Here is a 13,119-nt window from a genome sequence, read left to right on the forward strand (position 1 = left end):
AGTTATAAGCAGTCATGCTATTCAGAAAGAGTTTAAAGAATTCTCTTCTACCTTCTGCAACTGAACTACTTTTCATAAAACTGATCACATTTGGAATTAACTTACAATGGAATAGGGTTATCCAAACTGCTCATATCCATTCAAGATTTTATCAAGAAATCTGCAGTGGTGCATTTTCCTGTTTCTTTTGGTACATATTAATGTCAAAAATATAAAATGATAGTCAAGTGTGAATACCTGAATCATGCAGATATTCACATTTGATTATCATTTCAAAACATGCAGATATTCACATTTGACTATATCAGTTTCAAAATTTAAATTTCTAAATATAAAGCGAAACTTTCCTATGATAAACCACAGTCAGTGCTGAACAATACTTTAAGATCAGAACTAAAGGCATTTCTGTTGCCTTTTAATATAAGTGTTATTACCAGGAAAACAACTTGCTTAATACTCTGCTAATTCTAGCATCACAGATTAATGTCCATGTAACCCACCACTTAGTTTAGGACTGTCCATGTTTTCAAATGATTTTGGCCTTTGCTAAAGGTGGTTGCCTTAGACAACATGTCTATACTGGGACTGCTCCACTTTTATTATTCATACACTCTATTAGCATTCAGAGGTGGTCATATTCAAAAGGTAGTCACAGTGAGAGATTTTACCATTTTATAAATAACTTATCAATTTCTCAGTTCTAATGACTGGGAAAACATTAGCTAAAATTTAATTGAAGATCTACAAACACACACACATGCATGCGAACAAAATAGGGAGAGTTCCTATCTAGTAAACAAACATAACTATAAATAAAACTAAATTTATATTTATTAATCATAATTATCACCTACTCAACACATTATACTATGCTGCATGGTAATAAAAATGAAAAAAAAAACTGTAACAATGATTTTGTCAGTTTGTAGATTTAATATTGCCAGTAACTAAATTATTAATTATTTTACATTCATTTTCTCACACCCAAGTTTAATAGATGTCGTATTAGTTATTGTCCATGATCTGAGTTAGTTCCTTTTCAGATGTTTCTCAGCATTTTCATAAAAATTAAAGTTTGGAAAAACTTAAATTTTTTTACTTTTTTTTTTTTTTTTTTTTTTTTTTTTTCTCATAAATTTGAAAAGAAAACTATTCACAATACTGAAAATTTTTAGATGTGCCAGTAAAGAAATGTTTATCAAAATATATCTCAGCTTATTTTGGCAAAAATAGATGAAATACAATAAATTATAAATAAATACTTAAGGAAGTCTGTATGCAAAACTAATAGTACTTCCATATTTTGCCATTGACCATTTTTGATAAACAGAAAATGCCACAAACAGTGCAATTTCACACCAGTAATAGATAAGTGCGATATATCACTACACACTCATGAAGATCTTCACTCTGGTTTAATGTAACCCTGATTTTCGATCAATCAGGTTACTTTTGTAAAGAAGAATATAAATGTTATTTCTTTGTTTTTCTCTTGTATTTGGGGGGGAGGGGAAGAAATTATTAAAATTTTAGATCTGCCTTCTACAGAACAGCAAGCAGTAAAATATTTTTATAATTACAATACTGGTTACCCTAGCATGTATATTCAAAACATTGAAAGACTGGGGAGGTTGGTAAAATGATAATAAAAGACATCACAGAACAACCTACCACCACTTAAATTTGCAAATATATTATGTTATATGGCAATACGTTCACAAAGAAAGTGACAATTTTGCAGGTATTTTAAACTGCATTAAGTATCCCTAATTGCCAGAATGCTTGGCACTAGTTTTAAAGAATTTAGTTGACAGATATCAAAACTTGAAATCATATTTTTTTAATGTGCTATATTTGTAGCTTGTATCAGTTGATTATCTAATTCCACTAATGGCAATCTAAGAGCATCTAACTAAAGAAAGAAAGATCTCTTCTTTCACACTTCCACTGGCAGGGCTACAGCACGTTTGGCAAAATTTCTATCAACTTTTATGATCACAGCAAAATACATAAAAAACAAACTACGTCTCATTGTGTTGAGCAAAGTTAAAAAGCATTAATATGAACTATTTCAACATATGTAAAAATGAACACAGATAGTAAAAATGAAAGATTGATGATTAATAAATTAAATTATACCGCTATAGGGATCTTCACTCATTCCAGCTAAAAGTCCTACTACTATATGCAGCTTTTCAGAATTAGCATCAAGATCTGGCATTAATCCACAAAGAATTCCTAATTGATGAAGCTATAATTTACAGGCAAAAATTAATATCTTTAAAGAAAAATTATAAATATACCAATTATCTGACATTAAAATGTAGTTTTTTTTTAGTAACAGAAAATTATATTTTTTTCATTTCAATTGGCTTTTATGATTAAAATTAAATATCTCCCCCTTATTAAATAGCTACCATACAATGATATCTTTCAAAGCAACTTGTCTTTCATCTTTATTGTTGTCATATTTTATTTGTCTGACATATGCTGAATAAACCCATGAATATTATCATGAAAAAATCAGCTTCACTGTAATTTTTGGGCCTGTCATTTGGCATGAGCCTTGGTAATCGTACAGATGACAGGATGTCTTCTGCTCAGTTCCACCCCAGTTTTAAGAGAGAGCATCCTAAGTAATTGGTTCGAGAATCTTCCATTCTCTTCCCCTACTAAGAAACTACATGCAAGGATTTTCAACTCACCATACATTTAGAGTGGCCAAAGTGACAGAAACTGGCTTCCTATGATGTAAAAGATCCACGTTTTGTTTCAGAAAAAGATGGCATAAATGAACTCTGAAATATTATTAAACTGTCCATTGATCACTAAAATATTTGAGGTCTAAATACTGATAAAAATTTTAAAATGCTATCCATTAATACTTCATTCTTTTAAATCAATATAAGAATTTTAAAGGGGTACTAAATATTTAGAAGCAAAATATAATTATTAATATAAGGATTGAAATGATTTTAAACTACCAGCAGAAGATTAAAACCTGGTAAATTTCCCTTTCTAAGCAACCCTATAATTACCTTTTTAGAACAGCTTTTTTGCACTGTCTGACACACAAATTAGAGTAATAAAGTGTAAAATTTTGACATGTTTTTAAACATACATGCTTAAATGTAATGCCTCTAAAAATTCTGATTAAATACATTTGCAAATATTATTCACTTTTCATATAAGAAAACTGACTGTACAAGGGTTAACTGAAAAGTTTTGAGATTGTCTCTATATATCTTTCCTCATATTAGACACAGCAATTAAGTACTGTGTTTTGTAAAGATTATATATAAGTGTGTTTGAATTTACATTTAAACAGCCTTTAGTATTTTCCACAGTGAGTGGAAACTAGTAGTATTTGCCACAGTAGGTGTCTTGTATAGGTGAATGAAGACTCTACAAGAGATATGACTGGATTTTGTATTAAACTCAGAGAGAACAACAAACACCTGAAGTACTACATTATGCATGTGATGATGAAACATTTAGCTTGTGCTTCAGTATTTCAGTGAAGGAGACACTTGAAATGGTAACACATAATTTATTGACAAAACATGTCGTGAGAGATTAAAAAGACAAGGACTTTTCTCTCATTATGACTGTCACCATCGCACACCTCTATGGGCAGACAACAAACAATAATTATTATGGAAGTGTTTCGAAAACTATTTGCACAAAGGAAGAAAAGACCGAGTTTGCTCAAGAAACAGTAGTTTTGCTCCAAGATAATGCTAAGCTGAACATTTCTGCTGTAGCATTGGTAGCACTAAATGTTTCATCTGAAATCAATCTATAAATACTACTATACTATCTTGCATATAATCTAGACTTAGTGATATGTGATTTCTGTGCATTCTCAACACTGGAAAAGCAATTACATAGGAAAAGATTCTTCTCAAATGAGGAAGTAAAAAATATCATACTCGTAATGTTAAAGAGAATGTCATAAAACAATATATTTAATGTTTCTGAATTATTTACAAAACCTGTAAAATGAGTAGCTCATTGTGAAAGACTCAAATTTGGATGACAGGGGAAATACTGACCTTATAGAGTCATCAGATTTTGAATAACAGAATCAGTAATAAAACTTTTCAGTTAGCATAGAGAAAATATGCATAATATAATGATTAAAAATAAATATTTTTACTGTTAATAATTTCATTAAAATATTCTTTTTTTCACAGCCTTTCTGTTGAGTTCTTTAACTAATGAAAACTTTTGAATATTCTGTAGAGATGAAATGAAGCATATGATTTATTTTTGCTTTATTGAATAAATTCAGATAATTTGCATTTACAGAAATTGATATTTTAAATTTTGTGAAGGCATCCACAGCAAAGTACCATCACAGTGTAATGAGAATCTAACTTTACTAAATTTGTTATATTAAAATTAGACTGATTTTGTTCCTACACGGGACTTAAATATATAGTGAATATGCTCACAAGGACTATGCACATTCTACTAAGTTAAGAAAACACTACACATTTTAGGTAACATACGAGGGCCATCCAGGAAGTAGATTACGTTTCCGTCTGTGTCCGCTAGGGGCGGGGCTAGCGCGGCCATCTTGGGGTCAGAGCGTTGCGCAGCTCAGTCTGCATCTAGCCGTGCTAGTGAGAGGTTCATGCTGTGCTCCGTTCAGATACTGTGACGGTTTGAAATGTCTGCGTTAATTGAAAATCCCGCGAGCTGCGAGGTGCACTCAGTAATAAGGTTTCTGACTGCAAAAAACTGTAAACCGATAGAAATCTATCGGCAGCTTTGTGAAGTGTATGGGGACAACATTATCACTGAAGGTGGAGTGCGTCAGTGGGTCATAAGATTTCAAAATGGCCGAACCAATGTTCACGACGAAGATCGAAGTGGGAGACCCAGCATAGTGACCGCTGAACTTCTCGAAAAAGTCGATGCTAAAGTCCGTGAAAATCGAAATTTCACAATAACGGAACTTTCTTTGAGTTTTCCACAAATTTCGCGAAGTTTGTTGCATGAAATCATCAGCGAAAAGCTTGGTTACCACAAGTTTTGTGCAAGATGGATTCCAAAAATCTTGACAGAGGACCACAAAAATCAGCGAATGGCTGCAGCGTTGAACTTTTTGGACGCTTACCATAAGGATGGTGACTCTTTACTCGATCGCATCATTACTGGTGACGAAACATGGGTGAAACATGTGAACTGTGAAACGAAATTGCAATCAATGCAGTGGGGGCACACAAGTTCTCCCCAAAAACCCAAGAAATGCACGCAAACAATGTCGGCAAGGAAGATGATGGTGACTGTTTTTTGGGACAGAAAAGGTGTAATTTTGGTGGACTTCCTGGAAAGAGGCACTACAATAAACTCTCAAAGGTATTGCCAAACTCTCCAAAAACTCAGAAGAGCAATTCAAAACAAGCGCAGAGGAATGTTGAGCTCTAAGATCTTGTTGATTCACGACAACGCCCGGCCCCACACGGCAAATGTCACTCGTAAAGTTCTTGAATCTTTTAAGTGGGAGTTGTTTCCTCATCCGCCGTACAGTCCCGACCTGGCACCGAGCGACTTCCACCTATTCCCAGCAATGAAGAAGTGGCTGGCTATGCAGCGTTTTGATGACGACGCACAGCTGCAAGAAGAGGTAACGAAGTGGTTGAAGGCGCAGGCGGCCGAATTTTTCGACGAAGGAATTTCCAAGCTCGTACATCGCTACGATAAATGCCTTAATTTGTATGGTGACTATGTAGAAAAGTAGTATTTGAGTGTGGCTTTCATCTGTATATAATAAAATTTGTTTCCTATACTTTGTTTATTTTTTTATTCCAAAACGTAATCTACTTTCTGGATAGCCCTCGTACTAAATGGAAATAAACATTTCTGCTTTTATTAATTTACCATAGCTGCTGCCAACCCTGAAATCTGCGAAACCAGGATATTTTGAGTGAAAACCAGGAGAGACCAGGAGGTTTGCTCACTGTGTATGATGACATTTCAAAGGAATTTTAAACTTGATAATGCAAAATTCAGGTTACTAAACTATCTGGTTGTAACGGAAGTCTTCCATTAAAAAATAAATAAAGTTAATAATGTTCGAAAAAAAAAACATAAAAGCAGTACCCTTAGTGCAGGTAGTAATCACCATCCAAATCTATGATTTTCTGCCAATGTTTTGGTAGTTTTTCAAAGCCTTTGGCCCAGAAACTTAGACTGGTTATTTAACCTCATATTATAAAAATTTTGGATTTTCAAATTAAATACTTTAATTTCTATCAATGATTTAAAGCTAATGCTGTCTTAAGAACTGCTCAAAATATGAAACTTTAATGAAAATTTAAAAATGCATAAATGTACTAGATTTTGAGTTATACACATAAATCTATACCACAGATACAAGACTTCACAACTGAAAACAATCAACAAGCTCAAGATGGATAGTTCTAATTAAAAACACGCATTGAAAAATATGAGTTCTGAAGGGAAAAGTAAAAGAGTGCTGACAGTTAATCATTTTAATCAGTCATGCTTGAGCACTAATTGTGATGGTGACCATCATAATGTAAATACATAAAGTAAAATTATGTTGAAAAGTTTGTGAAGATATCTGCTTTAACCAGAATTCCGAACCATGAACTTAACACATCCACAAATTACAGGTGCATCAGAAGCCAGATCCTATCATTTGATTTGAACATAAACTGACAGGGCAAGACTATCACAGATGTCTTTTGATGAACTTTAGTACTTCAAGTTTCATAAAATTTATACTTTCAGTTTTACAAAAGTTGACTTTTATTTGACATCACTTTTTATAAAGTAGTTTTACTCTCAGTATAAGGATTTCCATTGATTCCTTGAAATGCAACAAGTTGTCATCTTGTCAAACAATGAATGACACTTACAACTAATAACTAAACTAAATTTGGAATTTATCTCATTCACTAAGAAAGACATCAACTCCCCCTTTTTTTTTATTGCCAGTGGCCAAGTATGTAAGACATCCCTGAACAGTTTGCAAAAGTTAGGTTCTGAACTATAATCCGTTACTTTAGAAAAGACATTCCAGAGTCTTTTCCTCCTTGCCACTTTGTTTTATAAAAATGATAAAAACAGTTGTGGCAAACGATCAAATAATCTAATTGCTCCCCCCTTCACTTCGCTTAATGTGTTTAGCTTTGTGAAAAGCACATTATGAAGAGCTAAAATCTCAAATAAGATGGAGAAAATGAGTGCTGTGCAGTTGTTTTAATAAAATGACAAATATTAATTTCAATGTCATAGCTACCAACCTTGAATTCTGAAAAATCTGGAGATTTTTGCTAGAAAACTGTGAGAAATAGAGACTTAAATTCACTTTACTATGTATAATTCAGGTAATTAAACTATATGTAATACAATTCTGATGTAAAATATATTAGTAATTAATTAGATATTCTAAACTTTATGCGCTTTTGCTAATTTTATTTTGTAATTTTACACTTTTATACTGAGAAAACCCTGCATAAAAAAGCTTTTTTTATTTATAAAAATATTTTTAAATATGATGAAAATAAAATTAATAATTAGTATACATAATATTCACCTGAATAAACTTGGTAATGTGTCATATAATGAAATAAAACAAATGCAAGTATTAGCTGATTAAGCATCCGTTGAATCTTCATATAAAAATCTATAAATGTCTGCAGTAGATTTATACAACTCAGATAAAATGACATTTAACAGGAAAACGATCAATAAAATGTAATACAAAAAAATATGGTTCAGATGATATAAAATTTAACAAGAAAAATTATTCTGAAAACCTATAGGGATGGAAGAACAAAATTTGTACAATTTTAGTTTCATCTATTCAACAAATTTTATTTATTGATGGAAAATATTTTCCTTAAGAGAAGTTAAAAATTCAAAAACCAAGACATTTGGGAATCTCCATGTAAAACTGGGAGAGTTGGCAGCTATGATTTATATAAACAAATAAATCACTGTGAGAGATGACAACAAAATCAAGTAAAAAAATATAAAATAATATTTATGATTACAGCTAAGGATTGCTGCAGTTCTAGCAGAACATATTTATACATATATATATATTTGATAAACAGGTATCTAAGCATAAATATGTTTTACCTTTTCTCTAGCATATGCCCATAACCCAGCACAATACAAAGAATATTCCTTTATTTGAGAAGTATCATTGAATTTTTCACAAGTCTGTAAAACTTCAAAACAACTGAGAAACACCCAACAAGCTACAGAACCAGGTGGCATAGATACCTAAATAAAACATAAATTATAAATCTACTGGAATTAAATCATGCTCTGTTTTTAAGCAAATTTTAAATGTACATACTCATCAGGCTATACTGAATAAAAATAAAAAATTCTACAAATTTATTAATTCATTATGTAAAAATCAGCAAATGATAGTAATCGGTACCTTCCTAGATATGTGATGTAAGTCATTCAAAAAGCCTTGAGATTTTGTATTAAAGTAAATCCTATTATATTTTCTTAAAATATTCTTCTTTATACTAAAAAGTTTCTTATTTTTTCAACTGCTCTAACATACACTGTTCCCATTCTTGCTTATGGATATTGTCCATAAATGCCTTATTATGTGAGTATAACCCTTTTAGTTAAGTCAAAATCTCTGCCTTAGTGGCTTTGAGAAATAAGAAGTTCCATGCAGCTATTCATCCTCCGCACAAAATGTTAAGAAGAATGGCCAAGAATTTGAGCTCCTGAATAACAAAAAAACTTAAATATTTGGTTCTTTTTGAGCAAAGCTATTATATTACATGATTCAAATCAACTTTCAGTCAACTAATTTTGATTCCTTTTTAGAATATTATGCAAGCATTTTGTGATACATCATTTAACAGTCATTATTCTTTGATTTTCTTGCATCATAGCTTTAAAATGTACACTCAAAGAGAAGAAAGACCATATTATTTTCTTCTCAACTTTTCATCCTGTCTTGATAGAAGGAAAAACCCATGTGACTGCCAGTGAATGGTTTGTAAATCATAATGACAGAACCTAGCTTAATAATCTGTTATATTGCTGAAAATCCCCGCGTTAATTTAAAATCTCTTTTTAGCATTCTGTAATAAATCTTTCAAGAATTGCATGCACCAGTCTATTTGAGCTTATTTGTTTTTGGACTATAAGGTAAAGAGGAATCCAATGACTGTCAAGTCTCTTGATATCAAGTTTTTCGATGAAGAATATTTTTATTTGTATCAATATTTAGAATATCTTAAATTCTAGCACTGTCTTCTTTTAACAAGTATTCCACAGGCATAATATTTTGATCAATTTAAATAATGAACAATCAGCCACATTAGTCTTTATCTTAAATTTTGTCTTTGGAAGAAAATTTCATAAAAACACCATAGAGTTGCTTTAGATATTTGCTGGTTGCTTAGTCTAACTTTAAGGTCAAAAAATTCATGACACAAAAATACTCAGAGCTGAATTCCAGAATGTTAAGTAGCAACTAGACAAAGATAAAAATGTCTTTACCCCAAACTGCAGCTAATAATGAGGTTTTTCTTTATACATCACACTATTGAATGCTTCCTCTGCTTGAATTGAAAGTTATTTTATATAACATATGTTTCATATATATGATTCTCAAAACTTTTAAACTGATCTATACACAACACAATGTAGCCCTTTTAGCTTTAATAAATGCTTTAAAATTAAGTACAGTAAAAGCTATTTCTTTCTACAGCAAACAAAAGAGATAGTGTGATGTTAAATTTAGATCAATTCACTGAATTAAATTTTTCTCAAATTAATATCTAAGGAAGAATACCTATTATAATTCTCAGCTGATTAATTATTTATCATAATTTCCCTTTCACAAACATAATCATTACACTAAAATAAAACATAAATAATTATTGTTAGTAACTTAACAGATTTTGCATTTCTACTGATTCTTTCTGATGCTTCCATTCCCTTACTTCAAATTCAAATTTTTTTGTTGCTATAATTTATTTGCTTTTGACTAAATTATGTATTTCTTATTCTACAGTTAAATACTAGTTTTTACCTTATACTGAATTATTTATGAAGACAATTTTACATTGTTGTGTTGAAATTCCTTTCAAAATAGCAAACAATTTTTCCAGCTGAATAAGAAATTTGGCTTCTGATAACTAAGTTCTCTGAAAGATGATTATAAAAGAAATTGTTATGATGCAGATGATTCTTCACAAAGGGCTAGAACACATAGAACTAATATATATACATACAGTGTTAGTTACGAAGAATGAAAAGGAGACTCTTAAATGAACTAACATTGATAATGTCAGTACAAAATAAAGTACTTAAAATAATATAAATAAAATTATTGATATGAAAAAATAAATTTAACCTTATTTAATTTTATATACTTAATTATTAAAAATTAGATGTTTTGTGAACTGAGAAAAGTATAAAAACATCTCTATAATAATGTAAGAAAATTGTGCAACAGAAACACATGTAAATTGATCCATAGATTCAACTTTGACCTTTTTACTCTATTTCTACACTCATCATTCTCTACTTCCTGTGATATTGAGAACTCCTCTGCTTCTGAAATGAAACATAAACTAGACTACCACGAACATTACCTATTTTCTACTGTACTATCACAGATATGCATTTGTAATCAAAACACTCTCCTTTTGGGGGGGAAGAACTACACAACTATCTTTTCTTAAAAAATCAAAATCTTTAATGTAACAAGCTCCTGCTTTATATGTTTTCAAAATTTAATCACTTTGTAAGGTTTTAACTGAGCTGATACTTGAATCCTACAACCTTACTAGACAAGTAATGAGTTATTGCTGTATTTAAATTAATATGGCAAAGACTTGTGAAGGTTTAAACTGAACTTTTAACAGAAAAGGCACAACTTATGCTATAAATAAATCAATACTTGAAGCAATGTACAGATGCTTAAATTTAAATGTTGATAAAAGTACGCTACACAGGCAATAAAGTAAGCTATATATAGGCTCAACTAACTTATGCAACTAACCGGTTCATAAGTTTAAAGTAATCAGCTGTGCCATATTTGCAATATATATTATGAATACAAAGCCATATTTAGACAGAGCTGTCGAAATTGAACAGCAGGACATGAGTGTAAGAAACTGTCTCTCTCTCTTTAAACCTCTTAAACCTAGCTTTACACTTAAAGCTAATCTGCATACTGATGAGGAACAGGAAAGACGTTAGTTAAAGATCAGAATAGCTAGTTAATTAACATACGACCCTTACAACTTATGCTCGAAATAACAAAAGAAACATGTATTATGAACACTGTGTGCATAGAAACAACATATACATTTATTACATAAATCTTTTCATACACTGCCTATTCCAATACTTCAAATTCAGTCTCCAATTATTAAATAAAATGTTTTTTAGGCAATGTAACTAATATTCATCAGTAACCAATAAAATATTTTTCTAATATTACAACTTTCATCTTATTCTTCTTAAACTCTGAAGCCAATTTGTGGCCAAGGCTGTCTCAGTCAACTTCTGTCATCTTGACCCATCTAACACCACAATCCTCCACCTATTGACACCAATGTTATTTAACCCTTTGACGTGCGGTGGTCGCGCCTTGAAACCACCAATTTTCGAATTTTTTTCTCCTCTTCCTACCAAAATTTTTGAATGAAAATCAATTGATTACTGATCTTTTACCTCTAAATAACACAAAATGACTACAAAATCAAACATGTTTTAGGTCTTAGTACTTCAAATCAGATGCCTTTTAAAATTCGTTTTCAATGAGATAAAATAACTTTCTTTTATTAATATAAACAAAATTAAATTTCAAAAGTTATTCATCGCACATGATGATTTCTATCATAAACAATAAAAAATAACAATAATTAAACTGCATATATAAAAAAACACCACTATATGCATGGCATTTGCTTTGTGGTTTCAGGGCACGACCACTGCCCCATTAGGAGGCTCGGTGGTCGCGCCTTGAAACCACTGCTCTTCACAATGGCGTTTGCTTGCTTCTCAAATAGGAATGTTTATTTTTACGCTGATATAGATAAGGGGTTTTGAAATCACAAAGTTCTTTTATTACTAAACAATACATGCACCTGCCCCGTGAAAAGGTCTTTCTTTTCCAGAGACTTTTCTTTGACCTCAACACACTTCCTCCCCAAGCTAGTATTGTGATTTTATAAATTATTTCCTGTGGTTTAAATTTAATGTAAATATACTTTGCTGTAATTAAAAATAGAAATTGCATAAAGTTTTATTTAAATTTAAAATATTTTCTGAATATTTTGAGGCGAAATACAAATGAAATAAGTATGAATGGGAAATGAATGATCCGTTCCAAAGCCAAAAAGACCAAGCCTCCCCCCACCCATTAACATAAAAAAAAACCCACAAATTTCATGTGCCAGATGAAAAGAAACTAAATAATGCTGGACATATACCATGAAATTTAGATCCAATCAGTGTACATTTTGTAGCACAAGGAAGAAACATCATAGAAGAAGATACATGTGCGAAACGTGCAATATGGGTCTATGCATGTACCAAAAAGACAAAACATGCTTTGAACAGTGTCACAAAAAATATTTGTTCTTTGAAAATTAAAAAAAAAAAAAAAAAAAAAAAAAAAAAACACAGAGTCTTTTTTTTATCCTTATTTTACTGAGTTTTTTAATCCATGTAGCCAATTGTCCTTATTATGTAGGTACTTATACTTTCACTACTATAGAAAATTACATAAATGTTTATTTTTTAATTTTTTCTGATGATTTAGTTTGTAAAATAATGTAAAAAATATATATATTATGCAATTCTGACATGCATTTTTTTTTTAATTTGTAAATTTCATCATTTATTGGAAACGTGTGTGGAAGAAGGTAAGTTTTTTCCCCCTACTGCTTAGGTAAGTTTCAAAATCCTAGACGCACAGTGCGACCACCACCCACAAAACAATGGGCAAGAGTAGATTTTTTTAAATTCATATATTATTTGTTTCTAGGATCATAATATTCAATTTCTAGAGTTTTTAGTTAAAAAAATTATAAAAATAATATCGCGCATGTCAAAGGGTTAACCACTAAGCCACCTCGTTCA

General features: G+C 30.9%; 1 protein-coding gene across 3 annotated transcripts in view; it reads right to left on the minus strand.

The window, feature by feature from the left end:
* The window catches only part of SIDL (SIDL trafficking protein particle complex subunit 10), a 92,080-nt gene that overhangs the window by 39,248 nt on the left and 39,713 nt on the right, over window positions 1-13,119 (minus strand). For all 3 annotated transcript variants that reach the window (XR_004757212.2, XM_035352753.2, XM_085823603.1), the window contains 2 exons: window positions 8,122-8,268; window positions 2,140-2,251 (listed from right to left, as the gene is read on the minus strand). Coding sequence is in view for 2 of the 3 variants with exons in the window: in XM_035352753.2 (XP_035208644.2) it covers window positions 2,140-2,251; window positions 8,122-8,268 (259 nt within the window). In the remaining variant the exon portion in view is untranslated. The remainder of the gene's footprint in view (window positions 1-2,139; window positions 2,252-8,121; window positions 8,269-13,119) is intronic.

Source organism: Stegodyphus dumicola, chromosome 9 (assembly GCF_044657685.1).
Source record: "Stegodyphus dumicola isolate Sdum_Otavi_A_Nest chromosome 9, ASM4465768v1".
In the NCBI taxonomy this organism is placed as follows: Eukaryota; Metazoa; Arthropoda; class Arachnida; order Araneae; family Eresidae; genus Stegodyphus; species Stegodyphus dumicola.